At 37.9% G+C, this 27,538-nt stretch overlaps 1 protein-coding gene across 4 annotated transcripts in view; it reads right to left on the bottom strand.

Moving 5' to 3' along the window:
- Window positions 1–27,538, bottom strand: part of LOC145978911 (potassium voltage-gated channel protein eag-like) — a 420,913-nt gene that overhangs the window by 346,246 nt on the left and 47,129 nt on the right. For all 4 annotated transcript variants that reach the window (XM_083111868.1, XM_083111870.1, XM_083111869.1 and 1 more), the window contains exon 2: window positions 25,838–26,068. In XM_083111868.1, the coding sequence (XP_082967994.1) occupies window positions 25,838–25,916 (79 nt within the window). In that variant the 5' untranslated portion in view covers window positions 25,917–26,068. The remainder of the gene's footprint in view (window positions 1–25,837; window positions 26,069–27,538) is intronic.

Here is a 27,538-nt window from a genome sequence, read left to right as displayed (position 1 = left end):
CGCTAGCCGAGTGGGTTAAGTATTCGTCATCGACGATTCCGGATTTTGTTCTCGGCTTGGCCATTCATCATTCAACATCACGTTTAGCTTAAGTAGGTAGACAACTGAGGCAAAATAAGACAAATACTTTAAAATGCACTCAAATATTGTTTTATTGAAGAATTTAGCAGTTGAATGGATATACAAATAAATCATCATAAATATTATTAATAATAATAATTAAGAACGAACTTGTTTAAAGCCATGCAATAGCCTTCATCAGGTAGTGAATCTAGCAGAGTTCTACACTAATTATAATCATATTTTGTTTTACTCATCATACTATGACCAGCTTCTTATTGCTCATCCTTTAGAATTATTACGTAAGAAATATACTCCTTTATAGCAGGACACAAGGCGTACAACTAAAGTTGGTACATTATCCTAGCAGAAATATGACTTAAATATGGCAGTGGAAGGCTTAAGCCGTAAAATTGTAGGTTTATAGAAATTATACATAAAGGCTTGATTGTAAAGAGGTTTATTGAACATCATGTCTGAAGGGCTTGAGACAACATAAATGATAATAATTAGAATATAAACCCCAATCTAAATTCAATAAGTAACCAAGAAACAATTTTACAGAAATTGAATTATACAATTAACATAAATATGTATTTCTAACTAAGACTTCCTAACACTATATTTAGCGGAAAGGGATTATAGTAATTTCAATTTACTATTCAATTTTAATATTAATTTTCTCCCCAAAAGACCTATCTCAGAATAGAACAAAGTGTGCTGTGCTTTAACTAAAATAGCCCAACTAAATACACTACATAAAACAAGTTAAAATACAAAACCACTACAAAAACTACTACTCCCTGGACTTTGTTCCATTCCGAGTATGTCCCTTTTTACACTCAAATGAACTCAACTTAACGTGCTTTAACCTCAGCTAATCAGTGGGAAGTGAAGTTCCCACACGGGGCTCACTTTCCTCCGACCTTCGGTATTTCTTAGCCTCGCCCCTTTTTCCAAGCCAGAGCCATCTGGTGACAAACTAACTAAACATTTCTATTTTTTACACTCAAAGACCTTGCATATGGTTATAATACGCAAGCACGTACATACTTTGTATGTGCTTCTTTTACCACACTCCCATTCTTCCAGTACTAAGCTAGCAGATGCCTAACGCGACATATGCAATTACAAATATTCCGATCGTCCATATGTATCAAAGCAGTTTTCTCATTTTTGTTTACAACAATTTCAGTTCTGCAGTCAACTCAGAATTTTTGATAATCAACAACATGAACTGTGCATATTTTTGACTACTTTTTCCTAAAATGAATCATTGTAGCACTGTTCTATTTCTTTCTATCTATTGTGGTACCAGGAACATAATGTTTGTGTATTTTGTTTTTATACAGTAAAACCTCGTTAATCCGGACTAATGGGAGGGATAAGTTGACCGGTTTAACGAAAGTCCGGATTAACTAAAATAACCTAAAAGAACAGTAGAAAGTGCATTAAAACTCCGGTTATAGCAACAAAACACGTTTATTATACTGTATTTAAAGGGCATAGGCCTAAATACACTATACAGTACAGTACAAAGTCTGCGGGAAACAGAATGTCATTAATGGTTGACTGCCTTTTCTTTGGAAAGTTCTCTTGTTGACTTCTAGCCACATTTAAAACCTTGCATTCAGCTTTTTTTTTCTTTTTTGCCTTTGGCCTGTCCGGATTAAGCGAGGTCTGGCTTATCGGGGTCCGAATTAACGAGGTTTTACTGGATTTACAATTGGCTTTGTAATAACTATTACGCTATGTTACCCTTGGTCGCTAATTGGGTTTGTGGTATAGTTTTATTAATAAAATACATTAGAATGTTAATAGAAATTAACCTTCGTAGTAATTATAATTTATAGATTGATTTGGTTTACTTCTGTTTTCTGCCACTTTTGGCTAATCGCGAAGATCAATATGAGTGATGATAGGCTGATAGTGATGAAGGGATGTTCACAAAAGAAAATCATGCCCAAGGCAGGCCCGGACCCCTGTGTCGTAGCGCACTGCGCTAACCACTCCACCAAAGGCTGTTTTACTAACAATTGGACTTGAAGGAACTATTACGGTATGCTACGATTGTTCACTAATTGTGTTTGTGGCATAGTATTATTAATAGTAATACTTGGTTAAAATAAAATTGACGTGACGTTATTTAGCCAAAGAATTTCCATAATATCCACAATGAAGAGTTTACTGTACTACAAACCTGATATTGTGGTGTTTCCCATTTTATATTTAGTCTTAATTATAAGGTCGAACCAACCTCAGAGGCGGAGTGGTTACCACAGCCCCAGCGGTTTCAGGTTCGAATCATGGCTCTGGCATGGGTGTTCTTTGTAAATGTCCCTTCATTAATTTCATCATCAGTCATCCTCATCTTCGCGAAAGTGGCAGGATAGGTATGGTAAAGTAAAGTTCCCACACATTCTAGATCTCGGCCATTTTGGACGTGATGTTGTCAGCACCATGCTCCAGGCGCCTTTACCTCCCAGGGTTGCACCAGCTACCCATTGATTTGATGCTGGGTGAGCACCGGAGCCGCTTTATGCGGGGACAAGGCCGGAAAAATTCCAAACTTAGATCACGCGGCCCGGGAATCGAACTCGAGACTACCGCGTAGCAGTCAAACGGAAGAGCGACGCTATATAACAAAAATAAAATCAAGTTATGCGGTCACAAAATTCTAATTACTTACAACACGAAATGTCAAATGTATACATCAAACAGCGTTGCAAATTGGTAGGTATGCGTTATGTTATTTTAATTAAATAACTTTAAATGGAGCAGCAGAAAGCGAAAGCGGGAGGGACAAAAACAGAATTATCAGGTCGCCCGGCTGGTTCCAAATTCCTCCAGGCAGAAGTGAGCAAAGCAGATCGATAACAGTAACCGAGGGCAGAGCCTGGCGTCTGGATCCCCCCTCTTCAAAATTCATACTCCGCTGGGAACCGACGAGGCCTCCTAAGCCACTGAATGTATAATGCAGAATTGCCCTATTGATTGTATCGCTTTGGCAATCGGACACGAACGATTTGCGGAACACCGTACGCTTCAACCGTCCTAGTAATAAAATGCATTTACGATCATGTTTGCTTAGTTGTCAGCTCGCGTTCGCTTGCTCTCCTGCATTGTGGCTGAAGGCAGCCGAAACGCCCACGTCATAAAGTCAATACGTAAATTAGTCGTCATCTCGTAAGCAAAAGTGTTGAGTTCGAATCTGGGTCATGCTTTGGAATCGACCTCATTGTCATCATCACCACCGCTATTATGTCAACGGTAAAATAACGAGACAAAAAAGTGAGAATGAAGATATTAATCCCCTTGAAAGATAATATTATCGCTCCCGTTAATATTCCGACGTGTGTATACTCATTATCTATTGTAATTTTTAAAATCATTGGAAAAATTTCACTTGATGTAGAACATTCTCATAAAATTTGATGTAATGCATCCTGACCTAATTTTGTCTTGCTTAAACTAATGTAGCCGAACCAAAACTTATTAAACCTGAGTTAAGAAACCGTTTCGTTATCTAGCTCTAGATTAATTAACATTATATCTTCCATATTCCAAAAAATGAATAGAGTGACAAAATATCAATTATAATGTGCACAATATTGTGAGATTCAAGAATTGAAGCATTCCACAGAATAACGATGTATGGCACATTTCAGTGGATGCGAGAACAACGGATGAAACCTGTTGTATGTTACTGGACTACAGTAGAAACAACATAAAACCTTTTGCAAACACAGTAGCAATCTTTGGCCAACATCCGACCTTATGACTGGCCAGATGTAGCCTGTAGAAGCAGGACGGCAGCATCATTTCACTGGCAACTCAGCACATTCCCTAAAGTGCCATACAGCGCTATTCGGGGGAATGCTTCAATTTATGACCTCTCATTCAAATTTTGTTTTAAATAGCAAACAAATTCGGACTTCTTCAAAATTTATGAAATCTACTTCTTGTCAAATTCATATTAAATCATGAAAAAAATAATTCTACAGACATATCAAACTGTGCACTTGAACATAATATTAAAATCTGGTAATAATTACATGAAATAGTTAGTTGATTGTGTTTTTTTCACCATTTAAATATTGTTGTAATGAATATATCAGATTGCTCAAGCGACAGCTCGTCCAGTTACAACTAACTCTATGGTGCGTGGTTGCCGTAGCGTGTTACAAAGCCGTTGATTGTAACTCGAATCCTGGCTAAGGTATAAGGCGTTTAAAGAAATAAAAAGCAACGTAACATGTCCAAAGATAAAATGTTATAACTTGGACCAAAAATAATTCAGATCTATTTTAATGTTTAAGATATATTAATAGTGAGGAGTATTAATTCAAATTATTTAGGAAGTGTAATAAATTAATCTCCATTAATCTCCACTACCAGCATTTTTCATTATAATAATTTTATTTAGAGTAGTATATGTGTACACGTCTATAAATAGACTCTATAAAGTGAAATCATACTACAAAGTATGCAATTTATTTGTCTATTTAATTTAATTATAAAAGAAGACGCTTGAAGGCCGATTATTATTTCTTATCACAAATTGCAAGTTATAGGCAAGTAGTGAAGATCATATGTAGAGATCTGTAAAGGCAAATGTTGTCTCTAATTATTCCGTGTTACTAATATGAAAACAATTGTATTTTGAAAAGTGTACGTCGAGATGTAAACAGCCCAAGCTATAATATTAAAGGTGATAAAATAAGCTTTAAGCAGGTTGGTTGGCCAAGATTAATTTAGTTTAATTTATAAACACGTAGGATAGGTTTTACTCACGATATATATTCTTATCTTACTAGTATGTAAATTGTCGTTTGTAGGGTCAAATTTCAAACTTACAAAGAATTTCATTAGCCTAAGAAGTATTTAAGCTTACATAAATAATGGCTTGTATACGTTTTCTAATCTAATGTAGTTCAAACACTCACAGTTACTTCCAGTATATTCAATATCATTTATCTTTGCGTTTAATATATATTAATTAAATTTATGTTTTCCTCTTAAAGTTCAAAGTTATAAAATGCACGTAGAGTAAATAGATTAAACTTGAGAAAACACTTTACTCCATATAAACAAATTATATTATTGAAAACGTTAAGCATACTTTAAACGGATTGAATGGTTGACTCCCTAACTAGCCACCGAAGTCCCTGGTTCGAGTTCAGGCTTGCGCATGGGTGTAAATTTGTGAGTAATTTTCTCGTAGCGATTACCCCAAAAAAAGGATAACAGTAATGTGAAATAAAAATTTAAAAGTAATAATATTTTGCTAATTAACAGCTGGATAATTGAAAAAGAATAAGGTCGCCAGTTACTTCAGTAATGATATACTCTCTTATTGTATCCTCAAAATTTTCCCCAAGTATTCCACCGTTCCTTAGTTAATTTTTAACTATCGCGGTAGCGAGTTCATTGGGAATATTTAGAAACGATCTTTATCTACAAGATTTGGCTAACATCAAAATTAGCCAATTACCACAATTAGTCCCTAGTTGTTCTGACAGAACATTTTACTTGGAAACAAAGCGCCTCGTCGTTTGAAATGCTCTGCTTCTTTAGACGTCACAGAACTTTCTTGCTTTGGTGAAAAATTCATGGAAAAAATCCCTTTGTCGAAGATTCAGGAAAGAAACTCCCTGAGACGATTCCAAAGAAAGTTCCTTCTTCCCCCCATCCCCCGTCCCAACCAGAACCGCCTTTTCAAGTCCCCTTTATCCGCCTGATTTCGTATTTTGCTGGAGCAAGCAAACTTCGTGGAACAACTTGCCACTTGACAGGGTGGCTTTTAAAGTTTTGTTGAAGAACGTGACAACAGGGGCCAGGTAAGCAAATTTCCATGGAAGACATCATGAATAAATTTAAAAGTTGTGGTACTTTTTTATTGTTCTAAAGAAGGAGTAATCAAATTTCATCTCGAAACACAGGACAAGCTGCCGCGAGATGCATAGGAATATTTTTCGTTCAATCTGCTCCTCAAATTCCAATTTAGTACATGTCGTAGTATTGGTTGTTTTTGTTTGTTTGTTTGTTTGTTTTTGAGGCAGTAGAGCCGTGGTGGTCGTAAAGGCGTCTGACGGCCAGATGGGATTTTTCAGGTTTTCAAGCAGCTCTGGAGTTCACTCAGTCTCTAATAAATTGGTATAGTTGTCGTCCTCATTCCAAACTCACTTTACTTTCCTCTAAGAACCACATGTCAGGTCCACGTGGAGTCCAGTAAATCGTCTCCTGAAACCTTTCCCGCCAATAGCGTCCGTCCAAGAGATGACAGAATCTGTCCAGTCCACGTGGAGGAAATGAGATGTTGCCAATACAGTTTCTTCAGAGATTTGTTAACGTGAGGTTGCGGCTGCGTTCTCTTTGCTAGGCTGTGTTATTGTGTTGTGCTATTTTCTTATAGAATATAAAGACCTTGGGAGTATAACGTCGCAGTGAATGAATGGATGTCGAAACACCGCAGGCAAAAGTAACAACATTGGTTTTCCGAAAAAAACAGGTGGTGGCTCCAAACAAGATACGCGTCCGGTCGGCTTCCTCTGAGATTGGGTCAAAGATGCCGAACTGGCACTGCGTTTAAGACTTCAGCTATACCTAGGAGTAAAGACGGCTGGAGAATGGTGTTTACCACACAAATAACTGAGATTGTGAATACGTGGTGCTACCAACGCTTTTATACCGCCCATATGCTTTCATGGCATGTTATAATTAGACCTCGGATCGTTAGGTTCTAAAAAGTGTGCTTTTAGATTCCTAAAATAGGCTCTAAAATCCTAAAACAGGTTCGAAAAAACTTAAAATAGGTTCTAAAGAATCCTAAAATAGGTCCTAAAAATGTAAGTTAGGCTCGAAAAATCCTGAAGTAGGTTCAAAAAACTCAAAATAGTTCAAAATTCCTGAAAAATGCTGATTAGGTATAGTCGCAGGCAATGAAAATGGGACACCTATATTGAAATACGCACTATCTTGCATAACGTTGTGTGTGTTGCATAACCCTACGGCGATGGCAGAGCTTACCGTTGGAAATTTGCTATTAAAATCCACTCTACGCCGTATAGTTAGGCAAGAATCTTTTTTCATGTTATCCACAATCAATCTCCGCAATTTTGTTTGAGGACCATCTTATATGCTGAAAATAATCTTTCAACAAAAACATAGTCAGTGGTCAAACTTCAATGCTGAAATGTTAGTTTTCAAGGCGTGAATGCCACAAAGCACCAAACTGACACGAAAGTGAGCAACACAGACCAGACCACTTTGGACTGTACAGATAACAGTGGCACAAGACATTTTGCTTTGTTTAGAGCTTTGAAAAATCACCATGGGCTTGTAGGAAGGGAAATCAACAGAGAGTAACGTTTTAAACACGTTCGTCATTGAATTTGTTCGTGACCAAACGAAGCAAATGCCTCTGTGTGACATAAAAATCCTGTAAAACCTTTAAAAATATATAAAAACCTTAAAAAAGGCTTGATTTAGGCGCATAAACCTAAAGTAGGTTCTAACAAGCAAAATAGTTTTTTCTAGGTACTATAAAACGTCATCCGTTGATGCGTTTTTTAAAGAAACGCTGATATAACTTATAATTTCCTACATACCTCTAAAGGTAAAAAATAGGTTAAAAAACTAATATGCGAGGTATAGTCATAATACATATGCACACACATATGTGCACACACATATATAGATGGATGGAAAAATTGGTAACGCTAATGGAGTTAAATACCCCAATGTACAGACATGAAACTCGACAATAATGTAGGTTAATTTAATAACAATTACCTATAACTTTTATTTCCTTTTTTCCTAATTTCTGACTTATGTATTGAATGCATATAAGCCTCTTCTATGTAGCTAACCTTACTCTGCAAAATAGTATTATGCATATATGTTAATTATACGGCATCCAATGATGTCACCTCAACAGAAATTAACGACCAATATTATCCAAATTTTCTTATTTTCTTCGTTTTATTAGATATTACTAACCAAATACGTACAAACAGAAATAAAAAAGACAAAATTCCACCGTGTTTTTTCCACCATTAAACTACATATGATATTTGGAGAGAGGACTGCACACATTCTGGATATTGTTCATGGTGAGAGTGGTGTGATAAGTAACCAAGCTACTGTCACCTTCTCACCGGTTCATCCTAAGCTGGGTGAGTCCCATATTTGCTTATGCAGGGGTATTGGCGGATAAATTCCTTTCCGAGATTAAACAAAAGACGGGCATCGAGACTGTGTTTTCCATTTGGTAGTCAGACGTTTTTCCGATTAAAAAACGTTCTTTATATGGTTTGGCTTGAGTTGGTGTTTTAAGTCAACTTTATGCACAGAAAGGCTAATCGGGATTGGACCTACGGTTTAAAGTTGGATACGAACCAAATGTGCCATGTGCCTCCACTGGGTATCGAAGCCGGGACCCCTTCATTACAAGGCATTGCCACTGCGCCATCGGGAAGGCCCTAAACTTTCTTTATATATATATATATATATATATATATATATATATATATATACCGCGTGAGGCACCTATAAGTACCACCTGAAATAGCGAAGAAACCAGAAACAGTAGCGATGTGAGGTTTGCGGGAAACAATAATATCAAATGGGGCTCGTAAATCGGAGGTATGGGGGTAGGTCGAGAAATATCGACAAATGGGGCATCTGGAGCAAAGTCATATTTTTTTAAAATGGAACGATATACAATAACATGCATAATATAAAAGAGCACACGCAGAGAAACACAACGCCGTTTGTCTCATGCATCTACTGCACATAGGAACGAAGATATGGCCATGTGAAATTGTAAACAAACTAACATTTGGCCCACTTGACCGTCAGTATCACGGCATGTACAAGTATGAGATGTCGGAAGCCATTGGACAAGATGAAGACAGAACGTGTTAAAGGAAGAAAAAATACAGTAGACATCGTCAGCACCATGTATTTGACAGTGTTACAGCATAATGAAAATGACCATGACAGTATGTCGAAGAACCACTGCGTAAGAAGCGAAAACCTGTCAAAGTGTGTGTTCAAAGTGGTGGCCGTCAGCTGCGATACAGGCAACGAGGCGCCCACGCAAAGATCGTTGCAAAGAATGTAGCATCTCGTAGGGAATGTCCCTACAGGCCGCAGTAATGCGGTGTTGCATATCCTCTGGAGTTGTTGGCACATCCCGGTAGACAATGTCCTTCAGCTTTCCCCACAGGAAAAAGTCTAATGGTGTCAAATCTGGGGAACGAGCCGTCCATTTGTCAGGCCCTCCACGTCCAATCCAACGATTTGGAAATGTATTTTCCACACATGCTGTAGCGCGTCTTGCACTGTGAGCTCGGCACCCGTCATGTTGGTACCACATTTCCCTCCTTGTCTGAAGTGGTATGTCCTCCAATAGTACAGGCAGTTCATGTTGTAAAAACTGTATGTATCGGTCAGCATTCAGTGTCCCTTGTATAAAAAAGGGCCAATGAGATGTTCACCCACTATACCACACCACACGTTCACATTCCATGGGCGTTGGCGTTCCACTTGGCGAAGCCAATGTGGATTTGTCACCGACCAATAGTGCATGTTCCTTAGGTTGACATTTCCATGATTGGTAAAAGTTGCCTCGTCAGTGAAGAGGATACGTGACAAATCGGGTGTGTCGTGTCGTAACATCCATGTGCAAAACCGAACACGGTCCACAAAATCATTCCCGTGAAGTTCCTGATGGAGGGAGATATGATGTGGGTGAAACTTGTGTGTGTGCAGAATGCGCAACACACTTCGCTGACTCATCCCAGCATCCCTGGCAATTTCACGGGAGCTAACGTGCGGATTCACAGCAACAGCGGCGAGATCATTTGTTGCACCTGCCTCACCTGTAGTTGGCTTGTTCCGCACACGTGCTCGTGGTGTTACACTTCCGGTGTCTCTTAATTTAATAAATAACTTACCAAACAGACGTCGAGATGGCTGTCGTCTGTCCGGATATCTCTCTGCGTACACACGGTAGGCTTCTGAGGCATTCTTTCGGCATTCCCCATAAATCAGGATCATGTCCGCTTTTTCTATGTTTGTGAACACCATAATCTTCGCTCTTACCACTACGACTGCTTGCTATGAACTAACACGATCTCGTGGACCTGCTATCAAAACTTGCTCTGCGTAAAGGCAGTTCTGTCAGGCACCTGAGAAGTCTTACATGCCGTGGTACTGACGGTCAAGTGGGCCAAATGTTAGTTTGTTTACATATTTTCACATGGCCATATCTTCGTTCCTATGTGCAGTAGATGCATGAGACCAACGGCGTTGTGTTTCTCTGCGTGTGCTCTTTTATATTATGCATGTTATTGTATATCGTTCCATTTAAAAAAATACGACTTTGCTCCAGATGCCCCATTTGTCGATATTTTTCGACCCACCCCATACCTCCGATTTACGAGCCCCATTTGATATTATTGTTTCCCGCAAACCTCACATCGCTACTGTTTCTGGTTTCTTCGCTATTTCAGGTGCCTCACGCGGTATATATATATATATATATATATATATATATATATATATATTATTGCGGAATTCGGAATCTTTTCAGCAATGTGTACCTGTGCGTCTTCGCGTACCACCGTCTGATTGCATAAGTGTTATTGTTAAGTTTGAACATCTGTGCTTGACAATAATGAAAAAGGCTAAATATGAAAATAATCAAACGAGTCCCAATGTTTTACCTCTTATATATGTGCAGGAAATGTTTATATGGAGCAGAATACTGTGCACCTTATGTACCTAGGTATATATGAACTATAAGATCGGAGACAATAATACATGCGGCTACTTCTTCAAATGGTAAGAGAAACTTGGCGCCTTTATAACAAAAAAAATACATGAAATTTGCCATAAATCGGGCATGTTTAGAATTTGTTAAGCATTATAAATCATCAAAAAGTAATACTCAAATACACACCCTGTCTCAGGGATTTACGGAGCAAGGCCGCGCATAATGGTAGAGAAGGAGAGAATGCGAGTGGGTGAAGCAAAGCAATGTGGTGCTGCAAACGGCTGGTTGTACCAGTGGTATTACCCTCTCAATGCAAAATCTTCCCTTCCACGCGTTCATTGGTCGAACACTCTCGAGTCACTACTTGCGCAGAGACTTGTTCCCGTTCGTTTGCTCCAGAGATTACCGCTACAGAGTTTTGATTGTGTTGTAACAACTCAAGGGATGCATATCCATGGTTGTCTAATGGAAGTATGAGAGAATATTAACGACGAGTTAAACAAAACTCGCTATTAGGTATATGTAAAAACAAAGTTTTGCTACACGATAGATTCGGTGATTAGCGTGATTTTCTATCTATTTCCGTTATTTCCGTCGCTTTCTGTCTCCTTGGTTAATCACGATGATGAACGTGAATGATGAACAAATGAAATGGATGATGAGACAGCCACAATGCACGCATGTCTTAACCTTGATTCGAACCTGGAACCGCTGACTTCAGAACTCCCACACTGACGACTCCGCCACCGAGTCTGGCTAGTGTAAAAAGACTGGTAGCACGATCCAAAAAAATACTCATTCCAACACAGTATTTTAAATACTTAATCAGTTATGAAAATTTTAAAGTATTTTGTCCGTTGAGTCTTCGCTCTTAGTAAAATATTAGACTGCCTAGATTAATTTATATACTTGATTAGCTTTGATGGAGGACTTTTTTATCTGTGTGGAAAGTTTGATTGATTTATTTATTTGGTCTGTTTTACTTCGTTTTTCTTCCACTTTTGGCAATAGCAAAGATGAGGATGAGTGATGATATGATGGGACTGAGGAACGGTACTCACAGAGAACAACCATGCCCTGGCCGGGTCCACACATTATCGATCTATTCTTAGTGGAGGTGATGGTATCAGTATCATACTCCGATCACCTGTATCCCCACGACTGCCCTAGACGTTTTATTTTACGCATAATGCTCGGACCGTTTTATTTGTTCCTCTGGTCGATAATTTCTTTAGCAGAACATTTTTTAACCTTAAAGGCACCTAATATATCCTAATTCTGACAGTGGGAGGGGCTAATTTGTAACATTGGCGAACAAAGAGGCTGTTTCGTAAAAGAAAGATTCTTAATTTTCATGACCCCAAGCACGCAAGTAAGCGTTTATGGAAAAGACCTCAGCAGCTTGTTAGAGGGTTGGAGGTAAAGAATAACTACTTCAAAGGCGGGTTATAATTTTTCTACCAGCCGACTAATGCGCTCGAAGGCGACCATGTCACCTCACGTAATCGCAATGGAGCATTTTTCTCTGCCGTTTTCCCCACCCTTGGTAGACATCGGTCGTGTCTGCAGCAGTCTACATTCCGCAATGGTGACATACAGCAGCGGATAACATGGATGTTTGCATTGCGTGCAAGTGTGCCATATATAAACTAGGGAAAAGTCGAGATTCGAGAAAAAGATCATGAATATGCAGATCTACTTTCATTGGGAAGTTTCTTCTTACGAGGAAAACTTCAAACCAGATTATGTTGCATCGCGAGTAAAGGACTTTATCTGGTTAGCCAACTTATACATTCTCATGTTCGTAATAAATGTGCAGTCCAAACGTGCCATTCAGTGCTATATATTAAGAAGTACCAACATCGAATGTTAAAATCGTCTTAATATACCATGTTACTGAAGTATAAGTTACTAGTATTTGGTCAGACTATGCTTCACTTTCTCCACATACCCGATCTCCGTGGCTACGACGTCAGGGGTCCCTGGTTCGAATCTCGTACCTCCCTATGTGTCGGTAGGCTGCAATGCACAGGAGATATCTGTACATTTTTAGCTGTCTTATTTTACTCTGGAAACTGAATTATTGCAGACTAGCAAGGCGCTGGTGCCTAAATCAACCTTTTTAGAGGATGTATTTTGAGTGTCGCTATACTACTTGAAAATTAGCATATAATTATGTCAGAGTTTTTTAGTTTGGTGAAAGATGTTGCTTTCTGAATTAAGAGCACTTTCAGTCACTTTCCTTTTGTTAAAGAGCTTGTTCTCTAAGTGTGAGGTGTCAAAATAACTATTGTGCTGAATGGTCTATAATATTAAAAACAATCGATATTTGTTGGAAAGATCAGGGATGAACGTTCTATTTCCTCTCTGGAGAGAAGATCAGCGCCTGTACTAGGCAGCACTGCATAGGAGTCATTCCATGCCAAATCAACACAGATAAGTGCAATTTCCAACCTGACCATCTCCGAGTTTCATGAAATTTTGGGAGTTGAAACTATGAATGAAACTTAGTAACTATGAAAATTTTTAGTTTCGTGCGTCTTGTAATTGTTAAATTATTCAAGGTCAAAGTTAGCACAAATTGCCCTTTTTGAGCCCGCTTAGCTATACTAAATCTGCTGTAACTCCGCCCCTATTTCGCCTAGGAAGCTCAAATAAAGCTTACTGGACAGGGAATTGAATAAGCTTTCCGGTGATATATAACAAGCCTATCTTTGGATAAAAATATAATTTTGTCACGTGACCTTGAATATCTCAAAACATGTCATCACCAAAAATCGTGAAAAAAATATATTTGGTTCCTCATTCCATACTCTAAAACACATCAAGAAATCATTCTGGGACTGCAATGGGATCAGAAGATACAAAATAATATGTGTTACTATGTGACTGATAAAAGACACATTACATGAACTATGACGAGTCAAATGTCCCTTAACACCCCATAGAAAATGAAAAGGAGTTATCCTGGGTATAATTGGTCATGAAATATATAGTTTAGGCACAGGGAGATCCCTAGCCGTGTGTGTCAAACGCAGGTCCGGCATATTGTTGACCGCCATTTTGAATTCAACGCAAAAATTTCAAAGGAAAGGGGGTGATGTGATATATCAAATCCGGCTATAATTTCACGAGAAATGAAGTGACGAAGGTTTTTCCAACGTATCTTTAGCCAGCAAGAAGTTATACGCATATCTTTCACTTACGATATATGCACATTATAATGTTGTCAATGTTCCTGTGAGCACACTCGTTGACGTCTCTCACACTCACATAGAACATTTGGCAATGTAGCAGGTGCAACAACATCGCAAGCAGCAACTACGCCTTCTTTCAAATGGTCAATATCCCGGATTTTTCGTGCATGCTCTATTCTCTTCAAATGTTTCTGAAGGTAAAAGTCCTCCTAAATGTTAGATCTGGTGAATGTGCAGGCCTTTTAATAGATCCCTGTCTGCCCATCAATCTACCTAGAACTTTAGCATGAAGAAATTACAACAATGTCCACGTAGTGTGGTCACACTCTGTCCTGTTTCAAAACTCTGGAAAAGTTCCATATCCCGTAAGCAAGGATGAAAACCCTGTTCACTTAACAAATCAAAAAAGCCCTCACCATTTAAGGTTCCGTTGTTGAATATGGACCAACCATTCCAGCTCTCCATACACTATACCACATCATTAGCTTACCAGCAACAACCATTCGGCTGGGCAAATCACAGGTATTGCATATCATTTTTATTAACTTCACCGTGAACATAAAAATTAGCCTCGTCACTGAAGAATTTTTGATTCCTAAGGAAGTGTCACGTAATTAATTGTTTGAGATAGTTTTCCCAATATTCTTCACTATTCAACTATTTGGTGAATGTCGCTGATTAAAATCATGTGCAATGGTGCGTATACTTCTTTCTTTCCCAATATGTCAGCGTGATCTCGATGAGTTCCGAACACGTTAGGAGCATTCCAATGCTTTGTTTCTAACACCTCGAAAAGGAGAAAATGGTTACAAGGATGCAGTAATAACTTTTTGCTGGCTAAAGATACGTTGGAAAAACCTTCGTCACTTCATTTCTCGTGAAATTATAGCCGGATTTGATATATCACATCACCCCCTTTCCTTTGAAATTTTTGCGTTGAATTCAAAATGGCGGTCAACAATTTGCCGGACCTGCGTTTGACACACACGGCTAGGGATCTCCCTGTATATAACCTATTTCTTTCATAACCAGGATAACTCCTTTTCATTTTCTATGGGGTGTTAAGGGACATTTGACTCGTCATAGTTCATGTAATGTGTCTTTTATCAGTCACATAGTAACACATATTATTTTGTATCTTCTGATCCCATTGCAGTCCCAGAATGATTTTTTGATGTGTTTTAGAGTATGGAATGAGGAACCAAATATATTTTTTTCACGATTTTTGGTGATGACATGTTTTGAGATATTCAAGGTCAAAGGTCAAGGTCACGTGACAAAATTATATTTTTATCCAAAGATAGGCTTGTTATATATCACCGGAAAGCTTGTTCAATTCCCTGTCCAATAAGCTTTATTTGAGCTTCCTAGGCGAAATAGGGGCGAAGTTACAGCAGATTTAGTATAGCTAAGCGGGCTCAAAAAGGGCAATTTATGCTAACTTTGACCTTGAATAATTTAACAATTACAAGACGCACGAAACTAAAAATTTTCATAGTTACTTAAGTTTCATTCATAGTTTCAACTCCCAAAATTTCATGAAAATCGGAGATGGTCAGGTTGCGCGCTGTGTTGATTTCATATGGAATGACTCATAGTAAAGGTTGCCATATCGTGTGCGGTAACCAACTATTCTTGGTCCTCGCTCGCTTTTGCTTTGGAAGAAAGGTTGAAACTTGCTTGGACTCGGCACCACTGCACGGTGAACGTTGCCACACTGTGTGTGGGAAACAGGGCATATTGCCCATCGCTCTCTTTCTCTATAGAGAAAGGACTGACGGTTGGACTGGGAAACACTGCATGGTGACGGTTGCCACATCGTAATGGGAGCCGGTGGTTCTTGTGGAAACTCGGCTTTCTCTAACGACGTTTCCTACAAAATTCGCCATGGAAAGTATCCTCTGATGTATAATATTGTACCCCAATGCGTAGACAAATACATTCAAAAAGGGCCTCCCCGATGACACAGTGGTAGCGTCGTCGCCTTGTAATCAAGGGGGCCCGGGTTCGATATCCGCTAGAGGCACATAGTGGTACGGATCTCACTTTAAACTGTAGGCCCAGTCCCGATTAGCCTATCTGTGCATAATTAAAACACCAACTCAAACCAAACCAAAGAAATACATTAATGTAAGTATCCAAGAATGGAAACACACACGTACACTAGAACACATAGTAAGTAAGTAAGTAAGTAAGTAAGTCTCATAGAAATGAAGACCTGTTTCTTATATTTTCCTTGTAAAGTGAAGATCCTGATGGTGTAAAGTTTTGATATCATTAATTTATTATTCAAGGTTAACGTTTGCTAACATGAAACGTAGCTACAACCAATAATTAGTACCGAGTTGCATGCTTACACAACTGTGCGTGGTGGAGAAATTACAGCACACTACTAAGTATACGACAAAAGCGTGAGTCCTTGTTGGCGACAGAAATAAGTCAATATCTTGCTTATCAGTCTTTCTGAAACGTAGGGATTATTGCGTAAACATGCTTGCGTAACAATTGGTTTCCCAAACGGGAGTGAAATGAAAAGAATAGAAATGTATATAAAAGAGAAATAACAATTATATTAATAGAGAAAATATAAACGGTAGAACAGGGACTAGTATGCAATAAAAAGTTAGTATTGCAAACAAAATAACGTGAAAGTAATAAAATACTTACATAACTACATATTTTTAAAGAGTGTTACTTTAATGAATTTGGATTTTCTTTTAAGTTCACTTTCTCCACATATAAGCTTATCAGGACTGGACCTCCTGTTTAGAGTGGGATTTAAACCACTTTGCAATGTGCCAATGTATCTTCACCTGGTATTGAACCCAGGATCCATTTATTACGACATCGGGAAGGCCCATTAATATATCAGTATTTTGTAATACTTGTGGTCTACATGATACTTTAGAGAAATTATTCTACCAAAATAAAAGACACAGCATACAGTATCCCAATACTTTGATATGTTATAAATGTAGCATCCCAGTATATTGAAAATGTTTCTCGTAAGTTGTGTTAATTAAAATAATTAAATGTATTAATTTCACCATCACGAAAACAAATGTTAGTTTTATTTCATAATCGGAAATGGTAAAATTGAAAGTTAGTTAGTATGTTCTATTTCCAAATTTGAAATCTAATGCTTCGTCTAGGAACAAGAATAAAGTAAAACAATAGTATAGTTTGTTTACAGTTATTTGTGATGTTGGTAAATTACCTACCATTTGTAAACCTGCTTAGTTTTCCTACACAAATTCAGAAAGATAACGACATTTTCTGAATTTCTAGATTTCGTAATTATCAATTTATAGCACAGTCGGGAACAATTTTAGAAATGCCTTTCTAAAGCTATGAATCCACCATGCGATAGTTAATAAATAAACAATAGGTATTTAGTTCCCAGTTATGAAAAGCATTTTTTGGCATAAATATATTTGTACCACAAATTGAAAACGGAATATTTAATTACGAGCCTGTACCATTAACAGTAATGCTATTTAAGACTATTAGAATGTAGATACTATTACAATACTTTGGTGAAAATTGTGAGAATTTTTAAGATAAGTATCAAAAATCAGAATTTCGTTCTTTGGTTGCTCAGAATTAATAGTGATGAAGAAATTTACACACATCTTCAGGAGTTTATCAGAGTAAAATTTCGCTTTCGTTTTTCTTAGAAAACCATCGATTTCGTTTGGAAGACCATGAAAGCGAGCAAATCCGTAAAAGGTTTTTCCTCTCATTTTTTATGACTCATGCCACAGAATATCCCCCTCTTATTTTCTTTCCTCTTCTCCCATAAATGGCCGTTTGGAGCCATAAGTCACGAAAGCTTTGCAGCTACAAGTTGAGATAAATAAGGTATCGGAAACGTTTGAAAGAACATAAAGTATGAATCCATAAATTTTATAATATTATCGCACATAATTTTTAATGTTTGTCTGATAAAAACAATGAATATTTTCAATGTAATTATGAGGAACATGGGAAATTGAATTAAAAAAAGTGGAATACTATTTTAATATTTTCCTCCGACGCATCTGTTACTATATTGTACCAGTTGTACATTGAATTTAAAGTAATTGCCATGAAGGTGGTATTAATGAAGTGCAAGATCCCATTCTTTAATTGTATTCAGTTTGCATGAAATTTTCGATCGGTCATTTCTTTTACATCCTGACGTATCTGCAACCCGTTGAGCAGTTACGTAATGTTGGTTGCCAACAAGTCAGGACGTTTTCCACTTCGTTAATAGATTTTCTTTATTTTACTTCGCTTTTCCGCCACTTTTGGATTACAAGGATCAGAATGAGTGATGATGTTATGAAACTGATGAAAGAACACTCACTCCTAGGTCGGAATTCGAACCGCGACCCTTGGCTTCGTAGAGCACTGTGCTAACTAACTATTCCTCCACGGAGACTGCCTTTTCGATTTCGTAAACTGATGAAAATTTAAGCCAACTAGGAAACAACTTAGTGCACACGTTCCCCTTGAGTTTGAAATGTTGTTACAAAAAAATGGTCATAAAAATTTCACCTTTCTCCTGCTCACTTTCAGTTATGATTTCAAAAATGGCGTGATTAAATTTTCTAAGACTATTAGTTGTAGGTTTAACAATTAAGTTTACATTTTCCAATAGATTGAGGCTGTAATACAAAGTATTATTGATTGATTGAATTGCTTTATTTTACTTCGCTTCTTGTGCCACTTTTGGCTAATTTGCGAAGGTAAGGATGAGTGATGATATGATGAAAGTAATAAATGGACACTCACAAACATCCATGCCCAGGCCAGGATTCGAACCCGGGACTCCTAGCGTCGTAACGCGATGTGGTACAAAGTATTATAAGGAAAGACCAACAAATTAAATTTATGTCTTGACTCACCCTCTGATGCGAATCATGTTGAAGTTACAATGTAATTTTGGCGTCATTGCTCATTGGTAACCACACATTTACTTTTCAACGTTTACGATAAGACAGCTACTGGTCATTAAAGTAATATTTACATTGAATACTGTAAGTTATTAATGTTATTTTAGAATTAGTACACCAGAAAATACATTATATTATATTAAATGTTGTTAAATTATTACTTTTTAAAATTTCAGCATTGAGTTCTAACAAAGCATGCGTGATGTATCTAAACATATATAACCTATAATTTGAGTTGAGCTTTTGCTAATCGGGACTTGACTTAATCATTAAAGTGGGATCCGAAACACTATGTACCTCCACTGGGTATCGAACCCGGGATCGCTTGAATGCAAGGCGACGACGATTTAATATAATTGAATTTATTTTATTTCATTTTAAGATATGTAAAATATGGGAAACTAAAATACTGTACAATATTCATAAAAATATTCTTTAACGAATAAATTAAATACATTTTATACATAAAATTTTAATAGTTAATTTCCAGCAATGCAAAACGAATCAATACTTCTTTTCGAATTATTATATATTTGAAATAATCACGGCTGACAAAGAACTTTTAAGGAACGTTAAATACATGAAATAAATATTTTGAAAGGATAGAAAATGGCAACAAAATAGTTTTAAAATAAATTTAATGCGTATATGTGAAGGTAATAAATTCTTTAACGTGCATTAGCTGATCCTGAGACATAAATTCAACATTTCCCAAATTATTTCTGCAATATGTGGCACACGAAACACACTGTGAAATAACATACGTCATCCGCTTTATTGATATCGCGTCAGGTATATCGTGTTATATTTATCTTCATTTATAAGATATCACCAATTAAACATTTGACAGTAGTATATTACTGGTCACTTAAGAATGTACGAGAATCAAAGGCAAGTTGCAAAGAAAAGCAACGTACAAAACGTTTTGATACGCCTCGCAATGAAGTTTATAAATAATTTAAGATTTCCATTTTGACTTGGAAACTGCAGCTTTATCGGTAACACTAAGCAAAACATGAACACTCTGATGTCATAAATTATTAATAATGCAAGGTATTTCACAAGTCTTAGAGATATAGTGTGTCATATTATATACTCTTTCGTCGTAAATATGCGTTTTTGTGTTATATTACCTACACTGTTTTGGCAAAACTATCCCTGCCAATTACACCGAGCACTGAAGTATTTAGGAAATGTGGAAGTAGAACTCAAGACATTTTCGATCTTGACCATACTGGAGGTGATGTGACCAGCACTATACTTCACCTGCTTTTTACCTTACCATCAAGATTTTCACTAGTTGTGCATTTAGGAAACTTTTTCACCTTTGGCCACCCAACCCCGGATCGAACCCGTGTTTCCTGAATAATTTTGTGATGTCCTTCCGACTGGGCCATGGCTGCGAAGGGTATTTGATGGTAACATTATTAGATGCTAAGACCTGGGGTTAGTTTCCTCATGATCTTTGCTTCACGCAGGTTATACCAAATTGGCGAAGGAGTTGTTAGCACAGTGTGCTACGACGGCAGGTGTCCCGGGTTCGAACCCGGCCTGTGCATGGGTGTTGTCTGTGAGTGTGTCTTCATCAATTTCATGATATCATCATTCATCCTCATCGTTGTGATTAACCAAACGTTTCACAAAAGAGAAGCTTAACTTTCAAAAAACAGAACTTGGTCTCGAATTTTCGAATATCGCTATGGTTTTTCGACGGAAGAGATAATTTTATTCAAGTATCAGCACATCATAAACAGGCCGTCCTCCGTGGCGGAGGGGTAAGTACAGCGCGCAGTGAAGCCAGAGGTCCCGGGTTCGCACCCCGGCCGGGGCATGTGGGTGTCCCTTCATCAATTTCATCATATCATCACACATCCTCATCTTCGCGATTAGCCAAAAGTGGAAGTCAAGCGAAGTAAGAAAATACCAACTCAATCAACATAATATTCCAATTAACAACAATAATTGATCATCAATAATAATAATATGCCTCCAAATGGTGTACCCGTAACGTCGTCGGCTTGTAATCATGAGGTCCCGGATACGACACTCAGTAGAGGCACATAGTAGTTCGGATCCCACTTTAAATTATAGTTCCAGTCCCGAATAGCCTTTCTGTGCATAATGTGTACTTAAAACAAAAACCCAAAGAAACAAATAATAACAATGTGAGAGAAATTCTCCCAGCACTGCAGCAATACTAAAATAATAAAGAAAGATAGCAAAGAGAAGAAAGAGATGAGAGGTGTAGACTCCATCTGCGCTGAGAATAGATGCAATTTCAACTGGTGGTAACTTTTTCCTGGGCTCCGAGATAATCCGCACTACAGCGTACTCGCAGCTGCAGAGTCCTGCCCAGCAGCATAGAGCGGGGAGGGGCAGGAGAAGGGGAGGAAGGGGAGGCATTGTGAAGGTTACAATCCACACGGGACAACTCCACTTGCGAACATGCAAACTGTGTGAGGCACAGCCATCCATCATCCGGGGGAAGATTTCACGATAAACAGCCAGAGAGCTAGCCGGGACGACCAAATCTCTTGCAAAGAACACCCCGTCTCCCTCGTCGAACATTGTATGAATGCATTGCGCAAAATTGAGGAAATTTTAATTGCATTATAAATTTATAGTGTCTAACCTGTTTTGTTTTTTTACTTGGATCAGAAATTTTTTAACTGCACATTTTGATAAATATTCTGCCCTATTGTTCCTTTTGGAAACTGGAGCTCAGCACAGAACCAGATTACATTTTGTTTACGTTGGTTTTTGTCATGTCTAATTGTAAAGATGAGAATAAATATACGTGTATGTAATTGAGTTTTTTGTTTTTGTTTCAAGTCTACGTTATACATAATAAGGCTAATCGTTACTGGACCTACAGTTTAAAGTGGGATCTGAACCAGTACGTGCCTCCACCGGGTATCGAAATCGGGACCCCTTGTAGATGTATTGATGGGGACGTATATTCCATTACCAGGTCAGGACTTGTACCTGGAATAATCTGTTTCGTGATTCTAGGCCGACTACTCCAAATATATCGTACGTTTACGGAGAAAATTTCAATTTTTTGATTGATTTAGTTTATTCTATTTCGCTTTTCTGACACTTTGGCTAATCGCGAAGATGATAGTGAGTGATGATATGATAAAATTGTTGAAGGAACACACATGCCCAAGCTGCTATTCAAACTCGAAACGCAGAAAATATCAAATGACGCATTAGGGATATCCCAGCGTTGCATGTATGACATTCACATGTACAATGTAAGGTTATATTCATGCAATTGAACTAAAATATTCATAATGGACTGATTTCATAGAATTATAAAGTACTTTGGTGTCTGATAACAAATTAAGAAAACGTGAATACGGTGACAGGCTAGATACATGAAAAAGCATGAACCAAAATAATGTTACTTGTGTGATGCTTTAAAAATGTAGCAAATTTGACTTCATTTGTCTGTGAAGCATATTGGCTACAGATGCCAATAAATTTTTGTTGGTGAAATATTCAAGTTACCTGTATTCACAAACATTTAAACCTTAATGAAATTAAAAATAATAACAATTTATAGATTGATTAATTTTGTTATTTACATGGAGGAGGACTATTTTCTGTTAAATTCCCTAATGTAGTCATGATACGGATACAGAAAACTCGGTGATGATATCTTGGGTTGGGTCCAACCTTGTTTCGGTTGGAAATTTTAAAGAATGCAGTATTTTGGAAAAATGGGCAAACACTTTGTTTTGGGCTGTACCCAAGACTGAATATGTGAAAGCCAATTAGTACGCTACTAGGGCATAACCTTGACCTACATAATAACAGAGCCAGTCTGGAAGAGTCATTTTTTTACGACCAAGAGTTCAAAACTGTAAACCTGTCGATTATATCGCTCTGGAATGACGTCAAACTGTTCCTAGCTCAGATGCCGCATCAAGAAATCAGCCTCTATCTATGCAAATGAGGGCTCGTATCAATTTCATCAGGCAGGCCAACCTTGAAAATCATATCAGGGCACACGTCGGTGCTTGAAGGATATAATAACTATAGGAGCACGCACTTTAATGGGTTGTCTCAACAATTATTCTTGGGTTGTTAGCATTTCTCACGTAATTTGTCTCGTTGTAGGTGAGGTCGTAACTCAAGTCTTTCATGTGTGTCCTAACTGGTTTATGGTGGCAGTGTAATGGGGGAAACACGTCCCACCCTGCAATAGCTTTTACTCCCGGAAAAAAAGTGTTGCGTGTCGTGCGACTATTATATCCATCCAGCGGCGCCAATACAGCTGTTCTCTTTTTTCCTTTGCAAGCAAGAACTTTGTCTCCTGTGTGCATAGGCAATCAGCGCGAGAGAAGTGATCGTAAATAAGTCGTAAAAAGCGAGGAAGGAAAGATTGTGCAGAGACTTTGGCGTAGTTTATCGTAACAAAATTCGAGAAAAACCCCACGCCCGAAATATTTGATCCCAAGTTTGATACATATACACTGCTTCCTGTGTCTTTAGGCATCTTTTCTTACAAGCAAGCTTTGAAAAGAAAGACAATTTATTCTGCCAAGAAATCTCCTAAGCATTCATATAAGAAATCACGGCAAGGCATCCATCAACTCAACAAATCTCCCTAGATATAACCCCTTCAATAACATTCTCATTACCGTAATCATGTATTATTATCAGAATTTTCGTCTAGAAATAAACTATTACGTATGTGTAATGCATGTTTAAACTTTATAAATTGTACTCTTCCAGTAGATATAGGTAAACTAAAATCTAGAAGTATGTAATAATTATTTCAATAATATTTTATTATTTTTGCTATATAGAAAACTTCCCATACTTGGGTTGTTGTACACAAACATGTTTATACGAGATGTAATTATCAATCAGGTTCTATTGTGCCACAAATTAATATTTTAAGGCACATATGTTTTACAATCGACAATGGATCGGTTATGCATACGGTTATGAACACACTCTGTCCATTTTTGTCAATTAATCCCTTAAATCTATCATGTAGCGTTTGGACCAAAAATGTGGCATGTAAACAATTTTGTGAAATTATACAATCTTTGAGATTATTTGAAAAATATTGTCTGTTTACTTGCCAGATGTTCACACAGATCTCGAAATGCATAAAATAAAATGTGATTTATTTTTGATTGTGTCTGATCTTATCAGATGATGTAGTTTGAGTGCATCACACGGTACATCATCTGATCAAAGTTCTCTTTTATGCATTTCTGTGTGTATTTTGATGCACCAAAAGTGCATTTTAGTGCATTTTAGATTTTAGTTGTTTCAAGTCTGAGGAAGAGCCTGATAGAGGGTTGTAACGTCACTTCCTTAAGTGTTTCTTACTGAAATACAGACTGCCTTGGTTAGCACATGTAGTGTTTTTTTGTGTGTCATAGAGACAAGGGGTAATCGTGATACCACCAAACGTGGATCATTATCAGTTAATGCACGTAAATGTGTCACTGGAGTGTGTAACAATTGCACCACGTGTGTATGCATTGCTTATATGTATCGTGTCATACCTTACGGTATGGTGATCCAATCCTGGTAGGCGTAGCTCAAACTAACTCGCTTATCTGTTGAGGGCTCAACTGGCCCAGTAGGAGAGGTACATAAGTAAATTATAACACCATTAAGCCTTGTTTCCATGATATAAAAAACTAAATATGCTGACCAAGGCAGTAATTTATTTTATTATAAAACATAAACTAAACGTAACGTTTCAACCTTCTAGCAAGGAAAAAGATCGTGAGATAAAGAGTCCAACCACATTCTATATGGAAGTAAATATTTTTAGCCTTTTAGGTAAAAGTACAGTTGACAAGGGAAAACCACCTGCTAGAATGTTCCAGAATAACGTCCTAATAATCTGGAGGGAGTAATGTTTGTGTATATATATCGTCCTGTTTTTGTATCTTGTTATATTTGTACTTGGTGCAGAGTCTGAAGAAGACCTTGCTAGAAGGTTGAAACGTTACGTTTAGTTCATGTTTTATAATAAAATAAATTACTGCCTTGGTCAGCGTATTGAGTTTTTTGTTACATAAGTAACTAGAATGGCAACACTACACTTGGGTTTTAGACTTGTCAAGACAGAATCGGCAGGTGAATGATTACCTATCGTTGCAGATGAGTAGAGGAAAGCTCCGCTACTGTATATTCCTTCTATCACTCCGGACTACCTTCTCTCCTAATTGTTACTCCCAGATATGACTCTCGACTTACTACCCCCAGGACTGGACTCTCTTCATCTCCCTGACAACCGACCACTCCGTTACCTCCAGCCATTCAACCCTGTTACCTCCCCTCAGTCATTCTCCTCTCATAATCCGGTGACTCGACTCTGCCTTGTGTAATCAAGGGGTCCCGGGTTCGATACCCGGTGGAGGCACAAGTGGTTCGGATCCCACTTTAAACTGTAGGTCCAGTCCCGATTAGCCTTACTGTGCATAAAGTGGACTTAAAACACCAAATCAATCCAATCCAATCGACTCTGCCTTGATTTACACATCCTTGTATTTCCTGTGTACAACCTAACGACGGATCTGCTCGTGAATTTGAGTTACTTTATGGTATAGAAGCATTCATACGCACGCTAATGGTCTATGACGTATTTAATTATATATGGCATTTGTACATGGTACCTTTCTGTAAGTAAAGTTTCGGCTACTACCGAGATGAAATGGCCCCATTGATGTTCAAAGTGATCTTTACACAACCGAAGAAGGTCCACGACGTACAACATCCAGTTCAGCATGCAAACTTTAGAAAAGAAAATACAACATAAGATTTCTCTGTACCTCTTACTATGATTCTGCTTTGAAAGAAGAACGAGAAGGCCAAATACTTACGCTGCGAGCTGGATCGGCGAATGATGTTTTCAAGGAACGTATTCTGCGGCGCCACAAGTCCCCTGCGTCCGCCCGGCATGATAAGGGCAGGTCAAGGTCTCTTTCACTTCAAGAATCACGCACACGCACTACTACGACACCACGCACTGCTACCCATAATCCAAATGTTCCATGGCGCACTAGCGCTAACCGTCATCGCCCACGGAATGCATGGAGACAGCGGAAGCAGGCCTGGAAAGAGAAAGAGGCATCGTATCATAATTCTACATAAATAATTCTATTAAAAAGTCATCACCAGGACCACATATTTATGGTGAAAGAAGATGAAGATTTCAGTACAAACTCTGGGCACATTTCACCACCAATATACGAGGAGGAGTCAAATTAAGACCTTAAAAGTGTTATAAAATGTTTAATATTTATGCCATAGTGAGAAGATTTGGTGGTGCTGTTGCTCGTACTTCACTTTCTCTCCAATAGGTGGTAGAAGAGTGTTGGTGACCAGTTGCAGAAGCAGGTTCAAGATTGCCGCCACACTAACAAGATGCACCAAGGAAGAACAACGTTCTGTGATCAGATTTTTGACGAGTGAGGGTATTAAACCTATGGATATACATCGTAGAATGAAGACGCAGTATGGTGAAGCTTGTGTGTCACAGCAACAGGTATATGAGTGGAGTAGGAAATTTCGAAGTGGTGTGTCATCTGTTGCAGATGCTCCTCGCCCAGGCCAAGCACATCGAGTTGTGATGTCGGAGAAGATAGCGGCTGTTGAGGCCGTTCTACTGGATAACAGTAACTAGTGCTTCATATTGTGATATCATGAACAACCATCTGAAACCTGCAATAAGGTCCAAGCGACGCGGACTGCTGCCGTCAAGTGTCATTTTACAACATGTCAATGCTTAGCCACATACTGCCCGATTGACTGTTGCTACAATTGCATTTTCAGTGCCTACCCCATCCTCCTTACTCCCCAGATTTGGCCCCAAGTGATAACCACTTGTTTGGATCACTTAAAGAGGCCCTAAGAGGAAATTTTCCGTTCTGATAACGAGGTCAAAGAAACATACGTGGTTACGCAGCCAACCGAAATATTTTTTCCGGGGCATACAAGCACTTTGTAAACGATGGAAAACTTGCATTCAACATGGAGGGGATTATGTAGAAAAATAATAACCATTTGTTTCACTTCCACTGAATACATATATTTTTACATCACTTTTAAGGTTTTCATTTGACTCACCCTCGTATAATGTCATTTTGTTGTTAAAATGATTAATATAATCGTAAATTTGATTTAAAAACTACATTTATTACATAAACATTTCCTTTCGTGTAGCATATTTATGTAGTTAACAGAGTAGTAAGTCTATTCCTGTGTAAAGAAATCCACTTTTGCTTCTTCAATTAATTTTTACAACAGATTTAATCAATGTTGGACAATTTTGCGTAACTCACAGGATAATTCAAACTTCAGAAAAGTGTTATCGTTAAACCGGCGTACGCAGAATTTGTTTTCGGGAGGAGCTAGAATTTTTAAGGCCGATAGTACATAGCTACTTTCTAGGGGAGCGCTTACACAATAAGACATTTCGTATATTTACAACTTTCCACTCTCAAAAATAGCAATGGGGAGGTCATTTTAAGGGGGTTTGCATTAACACTGTTTTTCGCAAATTCTCCACTGCTTTTATTTAA

The sequence above is a fragment of the Lepisma saccharinum genome, chromosome 25 (assembly GCF_977018435.1).
Source record: "Lepisma saccharinum chromosome 25, izLepSacc3.1, whole genome shotgun sequence".
NCBI lineage: Eukaryota > Metazoa > Arthropoda > Insecta > Zygentoma > Lepismatidae > Lepisma > Lepisma saccharinum.
This window is presented reverse-complemented; position numbering and strand designations above follow the sequence as displayed.